This window comes from Dunckerocampus dactyliophorus, chromosome 18, assembly GCF_027744805.1.
Source record: "Dunckerocampus dactyliophorus isolate RoL2022-P2 chromosome 18, RoL_Ddac_1.1, whole genome shotgun sequence".
In the NCBI taxonomy this organism is placed as follows: domain Eukaryota; kingdom Metazoa; phylum Chordata; class Actinopteri; order Syngnathiformes; family Syngnathidae; genus Dunckerocampus; species Dunckerocampus dactyliophorus.
In genome coordinates this window covers 6,199,436-6,224,743 of record NC_072836.1, presented here as the reverse complement: position 1 = coordinate 6,224,743, position 25,308 = coordinate 6,199,436, and the positions used below count along the sequence as shown (strand labels likewise).

The window sequence follows — 25,308 nt, the reverse complement described above, 5'->3', positions numbered from 1 at the left end:
ACTCATGACAGGTTTAATCCCCAAATAAGCCTCACACACTTATTAAACGCATTTAAAGTATAAAATGCATAGGTACTCACCACTAATGAAAATGGAAGATGATCCATGAACAGACTGAATTGGAGTCACAGTGCAGCCAGCCACAGCACACAACCCTGGTGCTTGACGAAAAGACGTAAACATGCAAAAATTGTGGGCTTTAATTTACAAATGACATACCCGTGGTGCATTCAAGGACTGCCGAACAATGAACGAAATCTCAAAGTTTGATGAAAAAACATTATCAGTGAAGCAAAAGGACAAACGTGAAAATTGCGGGCTTTAATTTATAAATTAAACCATGGTGCATTCAAGGATACCGAAACAGTGCGAAATCTCAAAGCTTTTTGAAAAAACTATCAGTGAGGCAAAAAGACAAACCTGAAAATTGAGGACTTTATTTTACAAATTACACAACCATGGTGTGTTCAAGGACTGACGAATAAAGTGCGAAATCTCAACGCTTCTTGAAAAATCATTATCAGCGACGCAAAAATACATAAACGTGAAAATTGTGGGCTTTAATTTATAGATTATACAACCATGGTGCGTTGAAGGACCGCCAAATAAAGTGCGAAATTTCAACGCTTATTGAAAAATCATTATCAGCGACACAAAAATACATAAACGTCAAAATTGTGGGCTTTAATATAAAGATTACACAACCATTGTGCGTTCAAGGACCACCGAACAAAGTGCAAAATCTCAACGCTTATTGAAAAAACGTTATCGGTGACGCAAAAAGACATACGCATGTAAAAATGATGGGCTTCTTGAGCAGTGGTACATGTATGCCGTATATGTTACCTGAATTATCACGTATTTTTAAATTGTTAGCCACTTATGATGAATGAGAATGAAATACGTTTTCTGCAGAAAAAACTGCCTATTTTTGGAGAAAATTGTGAATGCGGGGTCGTGAGTGTAGATCCACTGTAGTCGGGAAATCACGCCCATCGCAACATCTACTCGCTTCCTCTTCTTTTTCTTCCCTCCTTTTTCATTGTGAATTGCAACCAGTCGAGTTAGTCCCTTTACATTGAGTGTGGGTAGTGTCCACTGGGGCACTTTCACTATGTGGCGAGTGTTGAGTGTACTGATGGCACACTGGCCCGCTGATGACGGGCAGTTTTTTCAGAAACATCACAGAGTGAGTCCTCATCATTAATGTCCAAACTTTAGCACATACAGTGTGTAGTACCTTAAGGTGACGCTTGGGTTCATTTTGGGGTACAGTAAGGGAACCAAAGCTGCTTTACCAATTTTTAAAAGGAAACATAAAAACTGCAAACTGCCAGAAAAGAGCATGAAAATGAGTTTCATGCTCATTTCATGTATATATTTATCATGTAATCGTGTTTTTGTTGCGCTCCGTACCACAGGATGGAGCCCACGTACAACCAGTGGCCCCCACACCGCCGTTTAAGAATCAATGCTGTCGTCCATTCTCGCCAAGAAATCAAGATCAAAGTTGGTGGGTATGTAGAGATCGCCGTTTGGCTCGTTATTAAGGTAAACGTGAGCAAGGACCCTTGGCATTGCCAGCCACATAAAACACTTGGTGGCTCAGGTCAATGCTGCTGTCCTACAGGTCACGGGTTTCCGCTCATCCTGTTTGAACTCTAGGGGGTCAAAACGGGAGAACGACCCTACGCATTTAGGTCGCTGAAGTCATGTTAGCACTTCGAGCAAGAACGCTACTGATGTTTGATATGTGATGCCAGATGCTAAGAAGAGGGAGCTTGAAAATGTTGTCCTTGTTGACCTTGTCAGTGAGCGTGAAGCTCCTGCTATTATTAGTATTCCTAATAAGGTACTTCTACTACTAGTTGTACTTTTAATAATACAGGTGTACTTCTACAACTAATAGTACGTCTCATCAGATGTATAGTTCATGTATGTGACCTTTTAGCTGCACATCACACTCTCTGGCTTTATCTTTGCTCCTCAATCACAACCTCCTCCTCCTCCTCCAGCCTCCTGCCATCAATAACCATCGATCCCTCTGCAATGTAAGGGTGGGAGACATAGGGGGGCCAAAAAGAGATAAAACTCACCACCGATGCCAGTAAGTGAAAATGTCACTGCAGCAGACCGTTTGGTGGCATGTTTTCTTTGTTTAATCCCACGACATAGCCTAAACTATAGTATAGTGCGCACCAACCTTAGGCTTAATGTTACTAGCAGACAGCAAGAAAAAATAGACAAATTCAATGTTTTGATGATGTATTAATTATGCAGCTGATCGGAATGGCAGCTCTTGTTGCTACTCACATTTTAATTGATTTCCAACAATTACACAAAAGAACGTACTGTAATTGGGAATAATAAAGAAACATTTAAAACTGTAAATTAGTGTCAACATAATGAAAAAAAAATACAAAAATATTTTTTATGTAAATTGTACTATTTAGTGGACGAAGGAAAGTACCGGCACAAGTGTAGGTAAACAGCGCTCCCTGGTGTTACCCTGAGCAACAACAAAATTAAACAGAAATTTGATCCACTGTCACAGTTTTTATATTTTATTCATGTGTTAATTACTTGTAGTCATAATATTGACACAATATTTGACACTATAAATAGCACAGCACAGCACAGCATATTTTAATTCACGTTATTGTCCCACATTAATGTTAAAAATGATTTAAAATTGTAATTCATGTGTGCAGGAAAGCAAAAGAGCGCCCTCTGGTGTTTGCATGAACTACAGCCATCTAAAGACAAATTTCAATCCATAGTTTTTGTATATACAGTATGTCACAAAAGTGAGTACACCCTTCACATTTCTGCAAATATTTTATTATATCTTTTCATGGGACAACACTGAAGAAATGAAACTTTGCTACAATGTAAAGTAGTCAGTGTACAGCTTGTATAACAGTGTAAATTTACTGTCCCCTCAAAATAACTCAATACACAGACCTTAATGTCTAAACTGCAGGCAACAAAAGTGAATACACCCCAAGTGAAAATGTCCAAATTGGGCCAAAAGTGTCAATATTTTGTGTGGCCATTATTTTCCAGCACTGCCTTAACCCTCTTGGGCATGGAGTTCACCAGAGCTTCACAGGTTGCCATTGGAATCCTCTTCCACTCCTCCATGACGACATCACGGAGCTGGTGGATGTTAGAGACCTTGTGCTCCTTCACCTTCAGTTTGAGGATGCCCCACAGATGCTCAATAGGATTTAGGTCCGGAGACATGCTTGGCCAGTCCATCACATTCACCCTTAACTTCTTTAGCAAAGCAGTGGTTGTCTTGGAGGTGTGTTTGGGGTCGTTGTCATGTTGGAATACTGCCCTGCGGCCCAGTTTCCGAAGGGAGGGGATCATGCTCTGCTTCAGGATGTCACAGTACATGTTGGCATTCATGGTTCCCTCAATGAACTGTAGCTCCCCAGTGCCGGCAGCACTCATGCAGCCCCAGACCATGACACTCCCACCACCATGTTTGACTGTAGGTAAAACACACTCGTCTTTGTACTCCTCACCTGGTTTCCGCCACACACGCTTGACACCATCTGAACCAAATAAGTTTATCTTGGTCTCATCAGACCACAGGACATGGTTCCAGTAATCCATGTCTTTAGTCTGCTTATCTTCAGCAAACTGTTTGCGGGCTTTCTTATGCATCATCTTTAGAAGAGGCTTCTTTCTGGGATGACAGCCATGCAGACCAATTTGATGCAGAGTGCGACGTATGGTCTGAGCACTGACAGGTTGACCACCCATCCCTTCAACCTCTGCAGCAATGCTGGCAGCACTCAGGCGTCTATTTTCCAAAGACAACCTCTGGATATGACGCTGGGCACGTGCACTCAACTTCTTTGGTCGACCATGGCGAGGCCTGTTCTGAGTGGAACCTGTGATGTTAAACCGCTGTATGGTCTTGGCCACCGTGCTGCTGCTCAGTTTCAGAGTGTTGGCAATCTTCTTATAGCCTAAGCCATCTTCGTGTAGCGCAACAATTCTTTTTTTCAGATCCTCAGAGAGTTCTTTGCCATGAGGTGCCATGTTAAACTTCCAGTGACCAGTATGAGAGAGTGTGAGAGTGATAAAACCAAATTTAACACACCTGCTCCCCATTCACACCTGAGACCTTGTAACACTAATGGGTCACATGACACTGGGGAAAGAAAATGGCTAATTGGGCCCAATTTGGACATTTTCACTTAGGGGTGTATTCACTTTTGTTGCCTGCAGTTTAGACATTAAGGTCTGTGTATTGAGTTATTTTGAAGGGAACAGTAAATTTACACTGTTATACAAGCTGTACACTGACTACTTTACATTGCAGCAAAGTTTCATTTCTTCAGTAGTGTCCCATGAAAAGATATAATAAAATATTTGCAGAAATGTGAGGGGTGTACTCACTTTTGTGACATACTGTATATTTTCTTTATTTTACATGAGTAAACCAGCAACATATACACACAATTGTCCATTTGAAGAAATTAAAAAGTGCATACATGATAATAGTTAAAAAAAAAAGAAGAAATAAATTAACATAGACGTGTTGGTGATATTTGAAATGACATTTAGATTTTTTTAAGCTTATGAAAGAAGTACAAAAAATTTAAAAACATACATATTAAAACACTTGCCAGGTTTTTTTTCCCCAGGTAGGCAAAAAAAATGAAATCTAGATGGGATTGTGGGGGGGGGGTCATTGCAGATTGCAGGGCTGTACCTAATAAATTGGCAAGACTATATTAAAAATATGGAAGAAAAAAGCAATGCTAAGAACAGGATTGTACAAATAGACATGTTTTTTTCAAACAGACATAGTGTGCTTTCATTCAGCATTGTAGTGTTTTTCTTAGTAATAGTGGAACAGCAAGACCAGAAAATGAATATCCAGTTATGGAAAATCAAAATAGTTTGACAATCACTTGATTTTCTTACTAATCCATAGATACTAAGGCTTCTGAAGACATTCAGTATATAGCTGTATTTAACCTGACCCAAAGCTTTCTATAAATATTTGCACTGCAAAGGCTTTGAAAACCATTCTAGACTTTTTTTTTGTACATATTATATTACCAGCAGGACTTATGAAAATGAGATTTTTTTTTTTAAAGCAACCCAAAATATATATTTTACCACGCGTCACATCGTAGAAGTTCATTAAAAAAAAAATTAAAAAGAAGTGGTCAACAACTGCAAAAGGAAGAATAATTTTGCCATCTTAATATATTGTACGCATTACTTATTGTCACAGTTGGGTGTCATAGTGTATTTATAAAACTAGAAATGTATTTCCTGTCCTTATTGCAATATGCTGTACTGTACATATACAGTATATCATCATGGAAGCATCTGAGAACTATCATCACACTACATACAGGTACAAAGCCATGTTGGAAAATAAACAAACATCACAGCTGTAGTGTTATGTTGCCCCCTGCTGGTGTACAACAGTATTTTCCCCCCTAACGCTACCAAACAAAAGTAGCCTACCAAACACATATTTGGTAGGAGCACCCAAATCAGCAGACTAGAACAAACAGAGTGGTGATAGAATGCTAAAAGATGTGGTGTTAAGACGACACAGTGGTGTGCAAATGAAGCCGCATGATAAGAGTAGACATGCGCTAGTGTTTGTCATCTAGTATTGTACACAGCAGCGGAAAGTTGCATAGTTAATTCACGACGACTGAGCATGCGTTTACATGCAACACTCGCCTCCCTTTCATCCTCAACTACAACGATTATTAGTACGCTAGCTACGCTTAAGTGGCACCACAGCGAGATGAGACTTTTAGGCGACGGGCAGACATATTAGAATCATATTAATGTATGATATATGATATGATATGATGTGGACACACATCACAGTGTTCGAGATTATGTAAGCCAATGCTGTCGTTTTTTTCCAGTGCCATAGCAGGAAGATATGACTGACGTATATTGAGATACATTTTACAGGTTAGTCATTAGAAAATGATTACCATAAATGCTCCAATTAACTTCCCCAGGTCTCCTATAGTCGGCGGGTGTTAGGGCTACAGAAGCAAACAACCACCAAGGGCTCTAATCAGCGCCAGGTCATAAAAAAACAAACACCTGTGGCTGTAGGCAACCTCCTGGTGTACTTGACGGTAGCGGCATTTGAAGCATCATGAGTAGGGGTGTCACGAGATCTCGGGAGATTAAAACGTGAGATTTCTCGTTCAGAAAGAAACTGTCTCGCGATGATAAATGAATAAAGAAAGCACACGATTGATCATTTGTGAAGGAAGAAGGTTCGCTCTGTGCATTGGTTCAGCACCTACACGATTCATAGAACAACGGCAGAGTCAGACCTCTTGTCAGTCATACAGTCGCTCTGTCCTTGTGGGAGGCGGGACCGCTAGCATACACACACCGCAAAATAGTGGAGTTTATGTCAAAGTAGTAGCAACATATAAGGCAACAATATGAACAAAACAACTACTCATCGAAATGTAGATAGTCCCGATAATCTACACTCACTGACACATTTAGTAAATACAAACGGAACGGCGCAAAATTTTGTGCGTTCAAAGAAAGAAATCGCATGCAAAATGCTGCTCTTTAATATACTTGGAAAGCCAGCATTTCAAGAAATGCTGCAAACGTTAGTAAGAATTGCCTGTGAGAAAGCACGTCACAGATGCCAACTCCACAACTTTACAGAGCAAAAGATGACATATTAAAGGAAATATTGCATTATTATGACCTATTATTATTTTTACAGTATATATTATCATAACAGTGGTTTATTTGGTCTAAAAAAAATGTTGAAAATAGTATCGTTTAGCATCAGTTTGTGGGACAAACGTTTCAAAATGCACCGGTTAAATTAAACAATTTTGTTTATGCAGTCATATTCACACTCACGCTCATACATCCTCTCCTCTCGTGAGTTGGATGTCTCATGTCACCCCTAATCATGAGCGGTTAGCATCCGGCAGCTTTATCTACCTCTGCATACGCCTTAAAATGTTGGATGCGCTACGGACGTTACACTTGCAGTTCTGTCGTTTAAAAGGAACTCATACGAACGGTACGAATGCTGGCAGAGCTGTTTGCTCCTTGCCGCTATTGCAGCATTGGTTCTGTTGCTTTTCCACTTTCTCATGCACTCCAAATCATTGTTACATTTTAAAAATCAGCCAGTTGTACATTTCTTTAATTATTGCTTGCTTTCAGTTAATGTCCTGTCCTCTTTGCGGTTTAGGTAAACAAACACCATAATTTGAGCATTTATGGTCAGTATGTGGTCAAATGTGCATCCATACTTCCAACAAGTACTTTTTAAATATTCTGAGCGGGTCTACATGAAAAGCACACAGAATGTGGGTGGTGGAGGGGTGTAACAAGGCCAGCAAGCATAACAGCTGCATTTGCTTGTACATTTGAGTTGTTTTTTTTCATGACCATAATATGATACACTATAATGTCCAAAAAAATGCGGTACCGCAGGTTAGGATAGACAACGCTGCCGACCGAATTCCGCTGAGTTCTGGTGTTAAACTGTCAGACTGGAACAGCGCCCGGTTACAGCACCATGTGGAGAATGTACCCTTTTATGTATAAGGCCTGGAACTACGTAACGATATGTAAAATGATGTTTAGAAGATACGTGAATGTTACATTATTAAGTTAGTGTTTGTATATTTATATTTCTGCTACAGGAGGAAGGAAACTACTCGTCTGTACAAAGTGCAGAACAATACAACATCCCTACTCAGTGATGCATACAGTAGTAGACTACCATGTTGCCAAAGGCAAGTATTTCTTATTATTAGTAGTGAAAGGCGCTTAAGATTGTTTTCACTTTGCTTTTGGAAAGAAAAACAGTATATACTTTATACCTTCTATACAGACGCATCTATAGCTATATATATGTATATATATATATATATATAGAGAGAGAGAGAGATATTTTTAAGGGTTTCATTCCAAAACATTTAAGACAATTTTTTTTTATAAAATACATTTCTATCATAAAACTTTTATTTAAAGAAAATATCTGGAAAATATCTGGAAAATTTCTCGATTTGTGGACCAATTTCAGTGCTTGCATTTTTATTCTGCTGCGTTGGCTTTTCTTGGCCATTGTGACGTTAAAAAAAAAAAAAAAAAAAAAAAGGAGCTCTCAATCCTAATCTCAGACATTTATGAAGGAACGTGTTTGGTCAAATCATCAATTTCCAAAACATTAAAAAATCCATCGTTACTCTGAATGAAACGCTTTTAATTTCATGCGTGTGCGTGCCTTCGTGTGATCTCCACTTTGACCACAGAGGAGATAATTGTCATTGAGGAGGAAGCTAATTTGAGAGTCATTCATTAAGTGGAAGTGGTTTGGTGAGTCTCCTGGATAGGATTGGAATTCTAAGTGTGTGTCAAGTTTGGGTACTTTTGGACATGAAGGTTTTGAAAGCAGGGTGCTGAGTGGAACGTAGGCACAGAGAATGTACAGTAGCTGCATTCAGTAAGAAGAAAAGTACATACGATGGTGGCGTCACTGAGGCCGCTGCGTTGCACGCGCGGGTGATTGCATGCTCGACGACAGCTTCCGGGAAGACGTCTTCCTTTCCAGAGGCTTCTTCCCGTTGGCCGGCGACTTGAGACTGGCGTCGGAGCTGGAAGACTTGGACTTGCCCAAGTGCAGCAGAGAGCGGCCGATGGAGCCGGCGGCCTTGGAGGACTCCTTCGCCTCACACTTTTTCTCGGCCGCAGCTCTCTGAACGTCTGCGAGTGGAGGCTGAGACGCAGTGTCCGCCGTTTTGCCGTTTTCCACGCCTGCCTCCTTTGCTTGCCCATTCTGCTTGCATGACCTCTCCGAGGCCCTTTTGAAGAGCAGGCTGCTCTTCCCTAAGTCAGCCGACCGGCGGCTTTCCCGTTGTCTAAGGGCGCTTTTGAAAAAGGACAAACCTTTCTCCTCTGACTTGCTGCTGCGCTGTAGATCTCTGGTGGACACACTGGGCGAGCGCAGGCTGGTGACGGAGGAGCTGCTGCTGGAGCTCCGCACCGTCCGCCGCTCGGGCCGGCTGCTTTCGGCAGTCTTGGAGAAGGAGGAGCGGGCGGCGGAGCTTCCTCGCGGGCTGTTGACCAGAGGGCTGGTGTGCATGGAATCCCTGCTGAAGCTCCTCTCCACCAGACACTTACGACCGCTGGCCGGGTTCTTCTCGGGGACGCCTGGGTTCTTCTTTGTAGTGGGGGAGGGGGACGCGGATGACTGAGGCGTGGAGCGGACACACAGCCTGTGTTGCGGTGTCGCCTCAAGAGGTGGGGGCGTCTCTTTCTTTTTGGAGGGGGTCCCACTCGGTGTTGAAGTGCTTTTCTTGCCCGTAATGCTCTTCTCTTTAGCGTTGCTCACTTTTTTGCCTTTCACAGGTGTGCTAGAGGGGGTCTCAGACGATGAAGGCTTGTGTGTGGAACACAAACGTTTTTTGGAGGTTTTTTCTTGCTCCGCTTTGGTGGTTTTAGTAGAGCCTGTGCTTTCTGCCTTGGATGCAAAACCTCCAATGCTGCTCTTACGCTTCTGCTCCTTGGAAGGAGTGGCTTGAGATGGAAGGATGTTTTGGTCTATGGCTGTGATCTGGTTGTTGTTTTCAGTAGGCTCATTTTTGGACGTCTTCTTCTCCACAGGCGTGGGAGCCCGGCAGTACATCATGTCCAGGAAACGCTTGTTGTTGTCCTGCTCGCTGTAGTTGCTCTCCACAGCAGACAAGGGAGTCCTGCTGCCGAAATAGCGCTCGTGACGGCTGTAGCTGCCGAAGCAGGACGTGGACACGCGGTCGTCGCAGGCCTCGCCAATCCTCTCAAGAGGCGGAGAGCAGCGAGAGTCGAGGGAGAAGCGCGACGGTGAGTTGGATCTCATTTGCAGTTTGGCGGAGAGAGACCATGAGGGCTTGATGCTGCTGTCGCTGTAGGCTAAGGGGCTGGCCATGGACGACCTGGAAGACAAGCTCTGACGCTGGATGCTCCTCACAAAGGGGCGGACGGAGAAACCACCTTGAAAGCAAAAAGATGAAAACATCCAACTTGACTTTGAGACGATTGAAGAAAAATGTGCCATTGCAGGCAGTGAAGCTTAAATGATGTGTCTCAATTAAGACCAGCCTATAAATCTGCTAAACCAGTCTCGTGTCAGCAAGTGAAACCTAATAAATTACATAACGCCGGATGTGCTGGCCACGCTCTTGGTAACCATATGCTGAGGCAGCACTCTGCAGCGAGAGTCCTCATTTCATATATACCACAAGCAGCAGGCCAAGCTCACATCTGCTTCAGTTTCACACAGCTTGGCGAGCTTTGCCAGAGCAAAGGCCAAATGTGGACTAATGTTGCATTTGCTTAGCTCACTAAATTGGGAGCTACAAACAAACTTGATGTTTCATTTGGATTTTAACAGCAACATTGTTATTGGACAGGCCACTCTTAAGGATGAAATGAGATGTGCTGCAAAGAAAAGGCGAGTGCATCTTGAAACCACATTGGAATCTCCACTAATGGTGTGGCTTTAGAAGGACTCAAGCATTTGTCTCTTGTCAGCAATATAAAATGGTTAAAAAATCTGAGATGTACAACACGACCATTGTCTCACCGTCGTCTTCGCTACGCTCTCCGGTAAACTCCACTGACTCCGCCAGCGAAGCCAGGGAGGTGCGTCTGGATGAGGCACCGGAGGCCAAGCTAGCAGGTCTACTACCGGGCAGCCTGTTGATCCAGTGGTCACACAAGGAAGAACTGGTAGAGCCTGCAAGGTAAATAACATTTTTTTTTTTTTAAAGTAAATGACCTGACTGAAAAATGAGGGGTGATTAACAAGCCCGACCTGCAACAGAGCTGTTGGCAGACCAGGAGGGGATGGCAGTCCTCCGCTGGTAGAAGAGTATGTAGGCAGTTTGTTGACACACGTCGTCATCACCGACTGGTGAAACCTCGCTGTCATCGAAGCAGTACCACTGGCCGTCAACCGAGTTCTTGCAGTAGGCTGCACAAAAGAAAATTACATTTAATGTGCAAGACCGTGCATTTCTCCAATCCTGCATCGGCTGTTTGTGTTACCAGTGTAGTGTCCTCCGTGCATGCTCCCGTGATGGTTGCACACGGCGTACAGGTCATAAAGGAAATCATCTGGGTTTCTCCCCAGGCCGTAGGGTCGCCTCCACGGTGACCAGTGGGAGGGTAAACTCCAGCTGCTCTGGCTTCTCTTCACCACGTGAGGCGCCATGTCCATGCCCATCAGCGGGAACCGCACCATGTTCTGCATCTTCACCCTGCGGTCCCCCTCCTAAGAACATAGAGAATGGGTGGCACCCAATTGAGGGTTGACGAAAACAAGACATAGTTGAATTACCTGTCTGAACCTCTTGAGGTGCAGTATGAGCACATCGGGCAGCGTCCACAGGCTGAGCTTAATGCGGCCCTGCTGCAGCTGCTTGCAGTGGGGGCAGCGCCAGGCGTCGTCCGGGGCCAGCTGAAACATAAGAACCAGAGCGGCGGCTATCAAGGACAATCTCCAACCGCCCTGCTTGTAAAAAAATAAAATACGGCCTCACACCGAACAAGAAACCGGCTTTTTTTTTCCTGTCTCGCTCTGCTCCCCCCTCTTACATTCCTTTGCAGAGCAGCCACAATGTTTATGTTGGTCCTGGCTTCACGTGTCTAGGTTAGTCCAAACGTAGCATTAACATTCAAACACACGGGGAAACCACAGAGAGAAAAGATTCTGTTTTTAGCGCCGGAGTGAGCACTGAGATCAACACGGAGGAACTCTTCCCCCTGACTGAGAAAAACTGACAGTACTTTCTCAAACCAATCGAGTCTACGAAATGATATTCCTACTGCACAATCCTCAACCATTGCAGTTGCAGTATTCACACTGAAATTGGTGTTCTTCCGTATGAAATGATCCCACGGCAAACTTGCTGTTTTGTGTCCGTTTTGTTGGCAGCCCCTTTAGGCCACAAACTACACTGGAATGAAATAAGGGCTCTCTGTCCTTGCCAATCCATTGCTTCAAGACTGCCACGTAACCTTAGACATGTGATTAAATTCAGATTTGTGTTACCTGCTCCTCTTTAGTGTAGAGTTGAAAGCACTGAGCCAGAGTGCAGGCCTGGGGGTGGTGGTGTTGCTCCCTGTGCAGATACACGCTCTCGGCATCGGGTATGTACTCCTCCTCCGTGTGTCCGAACAGACTGCAGTTAAAATGAAGAATAAACCTGGGCCACCTTGAAGTGCACCCTAATTGTGCTTTTTAATCAGTTTATTAGGATTTAATTAGAACAGTGAATAGCATACCAAATGTCTACAAGGTCAATGTCATATTTGTGTGTGAATGCAAGTGTCAATTTAACTTTGCAAAATATGCTGCTGTTGTGTTATTGGATGCATCTTTGCACCCCACCCCCCGCCCCCACACACACTCACTAGTCTTTGGTCTCTTTGTCCCACTCCACCACGATCTTCACGTGCGGCGGTCCACCCTGTCCACAGGACTTGTATGCTCTGTAAACACGATGGACAATAGCAAACATACAAAACAATCATTCACGGCTGGTGAACTGTAGTTGTCGAGTAAAACGAGCGGTCTGCGTGTTAAATCAGCCACATGTGCAATTATGTGCCGTTTCTAAACAAGCACATGGTGCATGACACTTTGAGTGAGGTTTTATCCTAAACAACTGGGAGAAAATATATGAGTTAGACATACAAAAACATCTAATGGGTTCCAATAAAAGAGCTGCCTATTCCAACAGTAGTTGTTATGAGATAGTACCTCATGGGCCTAAAAGAAGCACGCGTTCAAAGTTCACTGTACATACTGTATTTCATATTTCAGCTCGACTCAGGACAAAAACTCTGCTGCACTTTTGACTGATATATCGTTGCGCAACAGTGGTGTTCTGGCTTGCGAAATGTAGGTTAGAAACGGGAATAGAAGAAAAAAAACACGTTAAACTGGCATTTTAGCAGACGTGCTAGGGCCTGTCACCAAAGCATGTGATCTTAGTACTGTGAGATCAACACTGTGGGAAGACGATAAACAACCTGCAGCCTACTCAGTGACGACTGCAGTGCCTCACAAAATTGAGCATTTGACAAGACTAAAGAAATGACATACTTTAGAGTAGTCAGCGTACATCTTGTCCTGCAGTATAGATTTACTATCTACTGAAAATGGGTAAACACACAGCCATTATTGTCTAAATATGTGTCCCAAGTGTCAGTACTTTGTGTGAGCATCATTCCCATTTTCCTTCAGTGAACCGCATCTCCCCCCAGTCTTGGAAGCAGTCATGCAGCCCCCGACCATGACAGCTGAACTGACCTCTCCACTGTCGGGTGACACAGCGGTCGCTCATCCTGGGGAAGGAGGTAGGTGATCCCCACCACGCCGACCACCCGAAGACTGAAAGGCCCCACCTACAGGTACAGGCGGACATTATTCCGTAAAAGTTCTGCACTTGACCTAAACTTATGACTAACCGTCGTCACTTCCTACCTGAATATAAACTCCAGGTCGCAGAAGGTGGCGCATTTTCTCCAGGATCTCTTTCTGGAGCGTGTCCCAGGTGGCCGCGCGCTCCATGTAAAGGACAAAAGGCAGGCCAAACCTACGGTGACAACCATGATGCATCGTTGTTTTATACTTATGTGGTTAATAACACATTTCTTTCATGTTCTCCACTCATTCTTTTTAGTTCCACCCCTTTCACTGACTTTGTTAACCCCTCCGTAAATGGTGCCACAAGATGGTAGGAATGGAAAGGATTTGTTTTGGTGACTTAAGTTGTGAAATGAAAGCATCAGTCGCTACCTCTTTGCTTGATGGCCAGTACAGGCCCTGTTGCACACCAGGAGGACCATCTTCTCAGGAGCCAGGTTTTTATTGGGCGACACCACAGGTGTCCCCGCCCCCTGCATGAAAGACGGCGTCCGACCGTTTTCCGTCCCGTACTTCAAGTTATTGTGATTCAGGTTGGCCAGAAGACTCCCTGCAAGAAGGTATACTGTAGAGCATTAAATCTGCAAAAAACAAACCCAAAAAACCCTGAATGAAGGACTCACCTCTTTTTGTGCGCAGGCTTTCCAGTTTAAACGTCTCCGGAGTCTCGAAGGCAAAGATGGAGTCGCTCTCCTGGATGATGTCGAGGTCGTCGTCGTCGTCGCAGAAGGAGCGGTGGAAACCGTCGTAGTACATTTCAGTCAGAATGAACTGGAACAAACAGGAAGTTATTGATATGCTTTAACATAAACAACAGAATGATTCCCTTCTATGCCTCGCTGGCACTGTGTGTGCTTATTGTGTATGTTCTAATTGTGTTGTGGAAAAGCAGTAATAAAAACAAAAAACAACCTGATCCATCAGCATCTTGGTCTCACGCGACACAGCATCTCGAAGGCGATACACGGTGCTGTTGAGGGGCACAGCGACCCCGATCCTCAAGCAGTGAGAGTACTTCCCCTGGTAGACCACCGTGACGTACAACGGCCTGGCAAAGATACACACACATTACCAACCTTAACTAAAACGTTCTACTGCATCTACGCTTCCATTGGTCCACTTACCGCGTGTGTGGCAGTGGGATGGGTAAGGAGATGCAGAGGAAGGGGTCAAAGGTATTGCTCTGTTTTTGGCAATGCGGGCATGTGAGAGAAGACCTGTTGGTGTATAAACACATGAGTCGAAGCATAATGTGGATAGATGTGGCAGACATGATGACAATTACCTGTACTGAGCCTGAAAGAGTTCTTGTACAAAGGAACCAGCTGAGAGAGGCGGGGAGGGTCCCTCTGCGTGTTGGTCATCCTCCTCAATAGGTGGCTGAACAAGCACAAACACGTTTCTTTTTTATGAGGCAAAAGTCATAAATAATGCAGGCCGCTGTAAAAGCACTCTTCTAACACAAACCACCACGCAGTGCTCACAATCTCCATCCGCCTCACCTTTATGGTCGGCCTGCCGATGGGGTTGACTGTGTTGAGGTCCTCGTGAACTCTGTCCAGAAGCCACAGCAGGAACTCTTGAGCGTCGTGCTGAGCGTTGCCTTTAAACTGGGTGGCGTTTTTCGACACCACGTTCTGCAACAAAGGGTTACAATGGGCGGATTAACTCTCACAAAAGGGCAGCTTGGCCATACAGATTAGTTTGAGTGTCCATGTGTAACATGCATTTCACATGTCTGACAACTGACAATACATTTTGGAAGTACAATTTTGATAATACATTTACATACATACATACATCATACACATTCAAGCCCATGGATTCTTTACATTCTGTTCTGTAAAGATAAGGGGCTGCACGGCGGCTTAGTGATTAGCATGTCAGGTGTGAATGGTTGGTTGTGCCGTGTGATGAGTGTACCCTGCTTCTTGCCTGGGAGAGGCTCCAGCTCACCCCTGTGAGGATAAGCGGTGAAAGTGGGATGGATGGTGTCAAGTCTTACCTTAAAGTCTCGGCTGTGTTGGGGGGTATACTCAAACGTCCATAAAGCCCGGACAAGTCCAGACAACTGTTCTGTCACTTCCCCCTTGGCCTGAGGTCCCTTCTTCTGCAGATGGACGCCATTTGTCTTTGGTTTGTCCTCATCTAGACCCTCTTCCTTGTACTGCTCCAAAACGAGGTACTCTGCAAAAAGCTCTGTGTTGCTGAGGCACTGCAGAATGGCATTCATGAAGCAGGTATTGCCGTGGTTCTTCAGCCCGGCCACGCCAGGGACTCTCTCCCCAGAGAGAAAAACCCCGAGGTCCCCATCTTCCATGGGCGCGTCCTTAGCTCCGGATTTAAAGGTGGAGAAGCCTCCATCATCTTTGTCATCCTCGGTTTGCACTTCAGATCCAAAGTGGGACAAGGCTGTCAGTGTCCTCAGGACTCTGCTCATGAAACTGCCCACGGAGCGGACAGAGCCTCGCCTGAAGAGCTTCTTCCCGAAGCTCGTCTTCTTGTCCTTGGTAGCGGCTTTGCAGGACATGATTGCACACCGCCACCCAGCCGTCAAGAGAGACCTCAGAGGTGGCGTGTCATGCACTTCTCCATCGCTCAAAACGCAGCAACCTGAGCTGCGTTAGCTAACCTTTAGCCAGGGATAACATTGTCACTAATGTGCCTCTTCCTGGAGTAGTCGACGCTTAGCTGCACTTAAACAACATACTGAGAGCGCTATCTCGCCGGAGACAAGTCTGCTACATCTCCCTAAAAGGTCACTCGTTTGTGGGGGCGACTTCCATCGGAGTTCTCTTCCTTACTCTGCGGTCGACTGCCGCATAGCGACGCACCAACTTCGGCTACCCTTTTGGTCGGAGAGCGTTGGTATTAGCATATGTGGCTAAGGCTAGCTACACAAACAGGGAAAGAAAAAACGGCGCCGGTGGTGTTCATCCGAGAGGTTCACGTCCAACAGGGAGCGATAGTCCTCCATGGTATTCTGCGGATGGTATTCCATGTAAGAGATGTGTCAAATATGAATTTATCCGATAATTATTAACATATTTGGACGCACAATTGAGTTAGCTTACCAACTAGCAGGGACCCTTCTGTATCTTCTTCGCGTTGTTGTTTGTTTTGGCAGACGTGTGTGTCATAGATTTACATACGGATAACTGCCCCCTATCGGCTAGGCGGATAAATAACCACAACAGCAAAACTAGGAAATTCCTTTGCTTCCGCAGCTATATTTACAGACAGTATGAACATAAATAAAAATGGAAAATACTATTTAACTGAAATGAAAAGAACAAATGTTAATAAAATACAATAAAAATAAAATAAAACCAGCCTCCTGTGTATATGATATCAATACTTGTGTATCAGTATTGTGCAATCAGAGCATAAACGTAAATATAAATGTGTGGGGTTTAAATGTGCAATTGTTAGAAGGATGCAGTATGCAATTTGGAATAAATAAAACATATAAATTTAAAACATGCGCGAGCATACGAATTACAGTGTATGCAGTATAAATGATCATCTATACTGCATACACTGCAATTTACATACATAGTACACAAATGTACAACACTAAGGACACAACACTAGGAACCTTGCACACACGTATAGACAGTACAAATACATTTGTAAAAAAAACACTACTTTTTTCCTCTGCTCTGCCTGAGGGTGGCGCAAATGGTACACACAGATAAATACACTCAGTAACGGTTTGTAATGGTCATTGTTATTATACTTTATTTCCAAGTTACATTAAGGATAATCACATGTTTACACGTCCACAATTCAACATGAAAGGGAGCAGGAAGAAGGAGAGCTTATTTAATCACCTCAAAAAGAAGAGTCTTGGCAATTACGACTAAGTTCATATTTTTAACATGTTCCCATTTTCTAATAGGGAAAGAAAAGACTAAAAAATGTGTATTAATGGATAGATCGGTCATTCAGTCAAGCTAAATGAATAAATACAGTAGTAAACAAGATTGTTAGAACTGAAATTATGTGGCTAAACCAATGAAAGAGTGCTAAAAGAATAGAAAAGCCAAACAATGGGATTGTGACATCATGCTGAAAGGTTACTGTATTATTTGGAGGTGACTTGATCCCAATTATAGTATTAAAGGGCGCAATCAATCAAAACCGCCACGAATAAATAAAATAATTAGCCGAAGCAATTAAAAGAACTCATCACCAGAAAAAAAAAGGCGTGCACATGAGAACAGGTCATATAAATAACCTCTTCACTTGTTATTCCAGCAGGCAGCGGGAGCCAGCTGGGGAACTTCTCTAATGATGTGTCCATGGAAACAAGGCAACGGAAAAAGGGGGAAAAAAAGCCTTCTGCTTCATGTTATTTTGTCAGTATCATGTCAAAATGTAGGGAAATTTAAAATGGGAACTCAATCTATTTGTTTTTCCACCCAAATAGGGGCCGCTGGTGGCGCCAGAGCAGTGGGGCCACCGGTCAATCACTCGCAGAGGAGGCTTTAGATGTGGCCAATCAACCAACAGTGACCCTCCCGAGGATCCTGTTTAATTAAGTGAAGGTGACACTGGATTAATTTCGAATCCTTCTCAGGGCCTATTCTCTTCAGTGTGCACCGATCACACTTCTAGCCTGATCTTCACAGGGATTCAGTGTTTGAAAGCTCTTATTTACTTGTATTTTTATGAACTACTGGATTGGGTTTCCTTGGAGGAGGCTGGGAGATCAAAAGTTGTTTATTGAGTCATTTGCAGTTAGTAACAGGTGTTTCTTTGAAATAAGGCTTATTTTCTTTCTTGAGAAGAGCACTTACTGAGCTCGTGCTGCTCACAGCCACTAGGGGGCACACTTGGGGTTGCTAGGATATGCTATGAAGCGTTATAATCCTCATTTTGGTTTTGTTTTCTGCATTTCTCACAGTTCTCACACAATATCCGAGTGATTCTTGTTTCGGCACTATCCTTCTGTAATACATTTCTATTGAGTTATGCTGAATATTATTTGTAAAAGGTGACAGAGTTATTCATCATCATGGAGATGCTGCATGCATGTAGAGTCTGCGATACAAATAAAAAAAGAACAAGAAACATGAGAAGTCCTATTTTGGTGCAAGAAGAAAGGCACCTCTCGCCTGGAGGCATATCATTAACGTCCCTGCAGGCATTTCCGCACGTGCTCGTGCTTCCTTACGTGCATACAGATAGGTGTGAAATGATGTCCTTTAATATGAGTACATCTGCTATATCGCTTTTGCATATGCTGTGTATTGAGTTGCATCGAGTACAACATCATCATCTTCATAGGAAGTGACATTTCCTGGTTATTAGCCATATGTTAATTGACCTTAACGGGATGACCAGAGAGTCCAATATTAGGATGAATACGGTATAAAGTTCTATTATCACACACCCTGCTAGATTCACAGAGGAGAAATGTCAGGCTCTTTAAGGCCGAACAGAGACCTGGCTTCCATTTTTAGAGTCCTAATTAGATCCCTGACAAGAAAAAAAGTATTTTAACGCCTGAAGTTGGTGACATTGTGGAAGTTTTGATGAGCTAAAGGGGGCAGGTGAAAGTCACAGTACGTGTAACACACAGAGACTGATGGTCAAGACGTGCACTTGTTGTCTTGCGTGAGGAGAAAATATCCACTCAGAGCCAATCTCTCCGCAACCGTTCAATGAGGCGTTCAAGTGCATACCGTAAAGTTACACATTTTTTAATGTATTAGTTCGCACGTTTGCTTTTTTCGTCCTAAACAACATACAGTGTATTATGCTGAGCATATTAGAATTGCAAACGGGAAAAACAACAATGAAATCGGTAAATAAGTCAAAAATAGCAGAACAGAACCACGTATACGTTTGTAAATGTATAATATTTAAAACAAATATGCGAGAACCCTTAATACAGTACGCCAAAAAAGTCAAAACTGGCGTATCCCTATCTATAAGCCTCGATTTTCTAGCTGCATCAGAATCTCTAATATTGCCGACACTCTCCGTGGAGCGTGAACTACCCCCACCACTTCCTATGCCCATATTTGGCAGGTCATCTGGGGAAAACGTGAGCTTGGCAAAGCGTTTTTGTAAGCGTCTAAAAATGAGCTTTTCTCTCTCGTCTGTTGCAGGAAAAACATCCAAATCTTTCCTTGCAAGTTGATCGTACACTCGGAGCCAGTCGTGGTGCCACGGAGCCCAAACTCTGAGCCATTTGACAGCGGACAAGTGCTGGGAGAAGACACAGGTAAGCCAAGCTGGACGTCTGCTGGTTTAATTATATTGTGTGCAATACATGGATGTCTATTGCACTGACTGCTATCACTTGTTTGCTTTATTGACTGACACCTGTTGATCCTGCAATTAATTTTAAATTGGAGGATAAAGTTCAAGGGGTATCCACTGGATTTCCACATAATTCTAAAAAAAAAAAAAAAAAAAAAAAAACACACATTGCCGTATTGACCCAGAAGTTTATTAACTGTTCATTATATCAGTCTGAGATGACATGTTCTTCTGGAAAAAGATGCTGAAAATGTTGCTAAATTACTATTTTTTTTCCATATTTTTGTAACATCCCTCACATACTGTATTTGCGTGCTCGCGTGATGTTCTGGATGTGTACTGCTTCAGTGTTTTGTAAATGAAAAAATGAAATGTTTACCCATTTGCGCACACACACACGTAAAGGTGCACATGATGCATCAAGTTGCCACTGGAAAATGTAGTCAAGGAGGTGACAAAACATTTTTGGGACAATTTCTACACACTGAAAATTAAACCAGTTGAGTTGTCAAAAATGATATCAGCTCCAGTAGAGGAAGCTGGTGGTTTGCAACGCAGAGCAACATATGTGCAAACGTCTGAAATCTCCATGCCTAAAAATATCCCCCTTTGTGCAACTTTCTCCTCTTTTCTTCCCTTCAGAGTAGCAGCGTGGGGAAGGTTGAGGCTCCACTTTAGACTCATCTCTGCACAGCAATTAGTTGTGAATTAATCACGGGCCCTCTCTTTATCATGGTGTTGTGTGCATCAGTGTTATTTATAGAGTGCGGATAGTGTTTTCTTCCCACTCACCCATATCAGTGTTGTGTTGTTGGACTTTAATTGCAGTCTGGTGCGCATCTTTCTGGTATTTTAGCAAGCTATGAGAGAGGCTTTGTTGTCTATTTGTGAAGTGTTTGCGTTGGCCTTGTGTCGTTTGTTTCACTAAAGCAGGAGGTGTCTGCAGGGCTGAGGCGCAGACGCTGCGTTTAAAGGCTCACAGTTCCACAGGATTTTCTACGCTGATCAATGGTCGAGCCGAAAGCGGCTGTCATGTGCCTTGACAACACGGCCGCAGGGAGCTTTCGGGAATAGACTGACTGACTGGATTTTCCTCTCCGGTCTTCGCCCAGTGGGTTGCAGATTAGCTGTGTTATCTCCAGGCGCAAACTTGGGCGTCCGTCCTGTGTTAAAGATTTTGTCAGAGGAACTGTCAGTTTGATCCACTTATGGCACATCGATCTTGTTCTCCAGTCCTGAGGAATGTTGAAGTCATTGTTTGGTTTGTTGAAAGGAGAATTTCCAACCAGGTTAAACTCGAAAGGAAGCTGGACTTTGCCAGTACAGACTTCAAAGTGATTGTGGCAGGTCCAAAAAAACGTTTGACTAAGCTGTATCCATTCAGGAAGTACAGCTAGTAACTGTAGATGTCCTAAAAAGTGCTTGTAAAGCTTGTAAGTAATGGCAGAGATCAACATACTGTAGATAGCATTGCAGCAGTTTTATCAGAACTGGACAAAATGCCCACCATCAAATGTTTTGTTGATCAAATTTTCTGCCCAAAAGGCAAGTTTTCATGGAACGCTACGGTTCACACCAGTTCACCTCGGAACAGCTCAAATAGTAAATCCTGATCTGGCTTCTGTTTCCAGCGTGAGGTGCGTAGACGGGAGGTTAACCCCCCTTTGAAAGCTGGACTGTTGCGAATACAGACTTCTAATCGATTTGCGATTGGTCAAAAAATCTTGGCCCAATCGGTATCCATTAAGGTAGGTAGGATTATGGACGATGTAGGATGTAGATAACATGGCAGCAGTTTTTTTTAGGGTCTGGACAACATGCCTACCTTCAAGTGTTTTGTTGATCAATGTTTCTGTTAAACAGTACAGCTCAAACCGGTTGTGGCTAGTTGAAAAATGATAAACCCTTCGGTGTTCATTAATGGAGAATGTTAAATCCTGATCTGCCTTGTGCTTCCAGTGTAGGCGGGATGGTGCTAGCCGCGTCATCAACGTAAATAGCATGGTGACACTGTTTAATTCAACAAAAGACGACGATGGTAGAATAGTAGACAAAGCACATTGTCATCGCCTCATTCACACAGGGATGAATGATGGTGGCATATTCTGACGGAATGTTAGCAGCCCATTGATGCAGCATCATCAGCAACTCGAGGACAACTAGAGAGTGCGAGTGTGTTGCTCAAGGGTACTTGAATGGGCTTGAATGGGCAACCTACTATACAGTATACCTTCATTTAACATACCTGCTGATCAGCAAAAAAAGTTGACTAAGCAGAACATTTTCCAATGTTTAGATGGGTGTGATGTTACCGTTTTTAAAAGTCTAAAAAAAAACAAACAAAATGACAGTTTTTAAAAATTTGTATTTAGTCAAAAACAGTCCGTGTCCAAGAGATTTTATTTCAATAAAGTAAACACTCATGAATAAAAACAGAGAACCAACTGAAACTCCACATGAGCAAGCACTTGGCCACGGAGGCAAGCAAAACTCCCTCTGGGGAAGAAACCTTGAACAGAACCTAGGCTCTGAGGGCGGCCGTCTCTCTCGACCGGTTGGGTTGATACAGAAAAATAGAGTAGAGGGAAACATGGTAGATCGAGCCAGAAGTCTTGGTCCAAGGAACATAGAGGAGTGTCTGTGGTACATATCAGCGTATCAGGGGCCAGTTATAACTATAAGCTTTAGCAAAAATGTAGGTTTAGACTTTTAAATGGAGAGACTGTCTGCCTCCAAATTGAGTCGGGGAGATGCCAATCACACAATCACAAGCTATAAGTTGAACTCATGACGAGCTTGTCAACCCATTGGAAATTGCAGGAGGTCATTACTCAGTATAACAGTATGACTCACGGTATCATCTTACAAAGCGCTAAATTCATCACACAGCAACTTAAAGGGTCACTGACATGATTTTTCAACTTTGCTTTAATATGTTCTACATTGTTTGTAATTATGTTCTACGTTGTTCGTTTTTTTTTGACAAAGTTGAAAAATCATGTCAGCGGTCCTTTAACACTCAAAAGGCACCTCGGAAATATACAAGACAAGTACCGATATGAGTTTAAAATAGGAAAGAGCTATTTTTAGTACGCTGTTTTTTTATTACAGTGTATGAATGTTGTTACAGGGCGAGCCTGGCCCTTTAAGAAGAATTGCATTGTGGGAAGTTGTGTGTCTATCTCTTCCCTCTCTCGTCTGCCATTGTTTTCTCCATCCTGATTGATGAACAGTGGTCCACAGCCAATCTCCTTCATGCCGTCCTGCCATGTCTCCTGTGTCATCGCTATCTTGCTAGCTTGTAAATGAATCTTCGCTTCTCTGCGGCAGTATGTTTAAACAGGGATACCAAAACGCTACAGTACAGCGGAACGCCGCCAGGACGAAAAGGCACGGTCACAGGAGTGAAATATGCGTGGGTGACTTAATCATTTTTTGCGTTGATCATTAAGGTTGATCATTAAGAGAGAAATGTGAGAACATGTTATTGCCTGTCTGAGAAAAGTGTATAAAGCACATTGTGAGGGGTTTTACAGCCTTAAAACATGTATAATTGTAAAAAAAAAAAAAAATACAGTTAGCTACTTTCACTTATTGCGGGCTATTTTGGGAACCTATCTCCCCCGATAAATGAGGGAACACTGTACTCCCAGCAGAGCAGTTCATTGGCCAACGGCTGCCATGGCTGCCTGGCCACCAGAGGGATCCCCCCCGGGAGCAAAAAGGAAAAATTGAGCCTGACCTGCGCAATAATATATAATAATATAACAAAATTGTGTTATTGTTGTGAAGTTTTAAAGCTACAGTTGTTAACTTGAGTTTATGCTTGTACACCAGTTCGAAATAATGAAACTTTTAAAGGAAATGTAAGAGAACTTAAAAGGGTCAGAGAATGTACCTAACTGTTGCCACCACCAACCATCCAGATCTGATCCAGATTGGGCATTTGACAACGCTCTCGAGGCGTCTACTTGAACCTCCCCACGCATGAAAAGTAGATCCAGCGGTATCTCCTCCATCTTCCATCTTCTAAATTGACTGCCGCACATCTAACTGGTGTGTACGTTGTTGCCATTTTAAAGCGAGCCCAATCAAACATCAGGGCTCCTCTGCCGGGCCCTTTTGTGAAATTCCATTTACCTGTATTTACCAGCCCCCTTCCCTCACCGTTACCATAGAGACACTCAGCAAGGCGCCTTTGGCTGCCGGGCTCGCCGGCTCGCGCAGGAGAGGCGAGCGAGCGCTTCCCTGGCACGCCGTCAGCGGCAATGTAACGAGGAAGGCATTGACTTGGCCTTGACTGTGTTTGCTTGGCAGCCGCCTAGATCTCCCTCGCCAGCCCCCCCGCGCTCCCGATCGCCACCGTTTTGTCACCGCGGAGTGAAATCCAGTTGGGAGAGATCCACGGCTGTAATTGAAATGAGCTCACCTGGGAGGCAGCCGCTGTCTGTTGCCTGTCAACACGGGCAAATGATGTGACGCTTCCTGCGACACCTCTGCTTCAGGTTGTAAAAACCCCCCCAAAAAACACATGGAGAGGTCTCCCAGAGGTGTTGTATAATAAATCCCGCCTAGTAGAGCGTTGAAACATCATGGAATCGTTTCTCACAAACTGATCTTGCAAGAATAACTCTCATAAAGGTGCAGCTGGAGGAATTTGCCATCACTTATCCCCCAGCAGGGTGCATTTGCAATGACCTATTGATGTATGGCAGCAAAGAATGGACACTTGAGGCGAGTGGAGTGGATGCTCCAAGCGGGGGCCAGATGTCTACATTCTGGATCAATAAGGCTGAAGTCCTTTTGGCTCAGCTGCTGATGGAGCTTGTACTTCTTCACGACTCACTGGGTCCAAGACGGGGAGAGTCGGACGAGTGTGCAGTGCTCATGATGTACCAGCTAGGCTAAAATATTAGTGTGGATGTCTACATTCTTGTTGTTGGAAGAAATATCCCATGAATGAATGGAGAAAAATTATTAATGCATGGACCAGATTTTGTCATGCATTACAATTTGGAGCCTGACCGAAAATGTGACTTAAAACTTGTACAAATCTGGATTGCCAAGGAATGATTCTGCATTCACATTCTCTTAAATGTTCTTTTGTTTTCATTTTTCTCAAATTCTTTTTTATTTGGAATTTTTTTCCCTTTTTTTTCTGCAGAAAACATCTCATTCACCGTAAGTGAATGTAAGGAAAATGTGCAACATACGTGTGCCACAGTTAGAAAGCCCGCCATTTTTTACGTGTATTTACACTTCACTGACCACCCTGTCTGTCAAGCGTTGCGATTTTGCTCTTTTTTCGGCAATCCGTAAATGCACCACAGTTTTGTCGCAAAAGTTACTTGCAGCGGGCATGATGGTAAGGAGAATAGGCAAGCAGTGGGGATTATGTAGAATCTACATAAGGAGAAATGCCGTCTCTAAGCCTGCCTAGGCTCTAGCGCTTGACAACCAGGCTACAGAGCTGGGGTGTCACAAGACCCCCAGTTCACGAGACAAGACGATACGCGAGATTGGGCCTACGGGAACGAGACAAGGCAAGAAGGCAAGTCTCTGAA

General features: G+C 43.6%; 2 protein-coding genes and 1 long non-coding RNA gene across 6 annotated transcripts in view; 2 read left to right on the top strand and 1 right to left on the bottom strand.

The window, feature by feature from the left end:
- Nucleotides 1–214: 214 nt before the first annotated feature.
- Nucleotides 215–11,220, top strand: LOC129171078 (uncharacterized). 2 transcript variants are annotated; one of them, XR_008566731.1, is made up of 3 exons: nt 215–1,513; nt 9,664–9,879; nt 9,948–11,220. It is a non-coding gene; the product is annotated as an uncharacterized LOC129171078 (long non-coding RNA). The 2 variants fall into 2 exon arrangements; XR_008566730.1 differs by having other exon boundaries at nt 215–1,517.
- Nucleotides 8,142–16,596, bottom strand: usp31 (ubiquitin specific peptidase 31). Of its 2 annotated transcripts, XM_054759370.1 has the most exons (17): nt 16,546–16,596; nt 15,477–16,454; nt 14,974–15,108; nt 14,757–14,851; nt 14,596–14,688; nt 14,384–14,519; nt 14,095–14,242; nt 13,844–14,021; nt 13,529–13,640; nt 13,355–13,449; nt 12,454–12,531; nt 12,092–12,221; nt 11,378–11,497; nt 11,086–11,311; nt 10,853–11,011; nt 10,622–10,774; nt 8,142–10,029 (listed from the first exon to the last, which is right to left on the bottom strand). In XM_054759370.1, the coding sequence occupies exons 2-17, from the start codon at nt 15,999–16,001 to the stop codon at nt 8,534–8,536; spliced, it is 3,879 nt and encodes a 1,292-aa protein (XP_054615345.1). In that variant the 5' UTR covers nt 16,002–16,454; nt 16,546–16,596; the 3' UTR covers nt 8,142–8,533. The 2 variants fall into 2 exon arrangements, with proteins under 2 accessions (XP_054615345.1, XP_054615346.1); XM_054759371.1 differs by having other exon boundaries at nt 15,477–16,564.
- Nucleotides 16,597–19,510: 2,914 nt separating this feature from the next.
- Nucleotides 19,511–25,308, top strand: part of baiap3 (BAI1 associated protein 3) — a 44,510-nt gene continuing 38,712 nt past the window's right edge. For both annotated transcript variants that reach the window (XM_054759373.1, XM_054759372.1), the window contains exon 1: nt 19,511–19,706. The gene's annotated coding sequence lies outside the window, so the exon portion shown is untranslated. The remainder of the gene's footprint in view (nt 19,707–25,308) is intronic.

Bases quoted from the DNA above. Each gene is read 5' to 3' on its own strand.
- usp31 (XM_054759370.1), bottom strand. From the start codon at position 16,001: ATGTCCTGCAAAGCCGCTACCAAGGACAAGAAGACGAGCTTCGGGAAG. The intron at 13,641-13,843 runs GTAGCGACTGAT...TTGTCACCGTAG, and splicing joins ACTGGCCATCAAGCAAAGAG to GTTTGGCCTGCCTTTTGTCC. The intron at 11,012-11,085 runs GTAACACAAACA...TCTTTTGTGCAG, and splicing joins GCACGGAGGACACTACACTG to CCTACTGCAAGAACTCGGTT.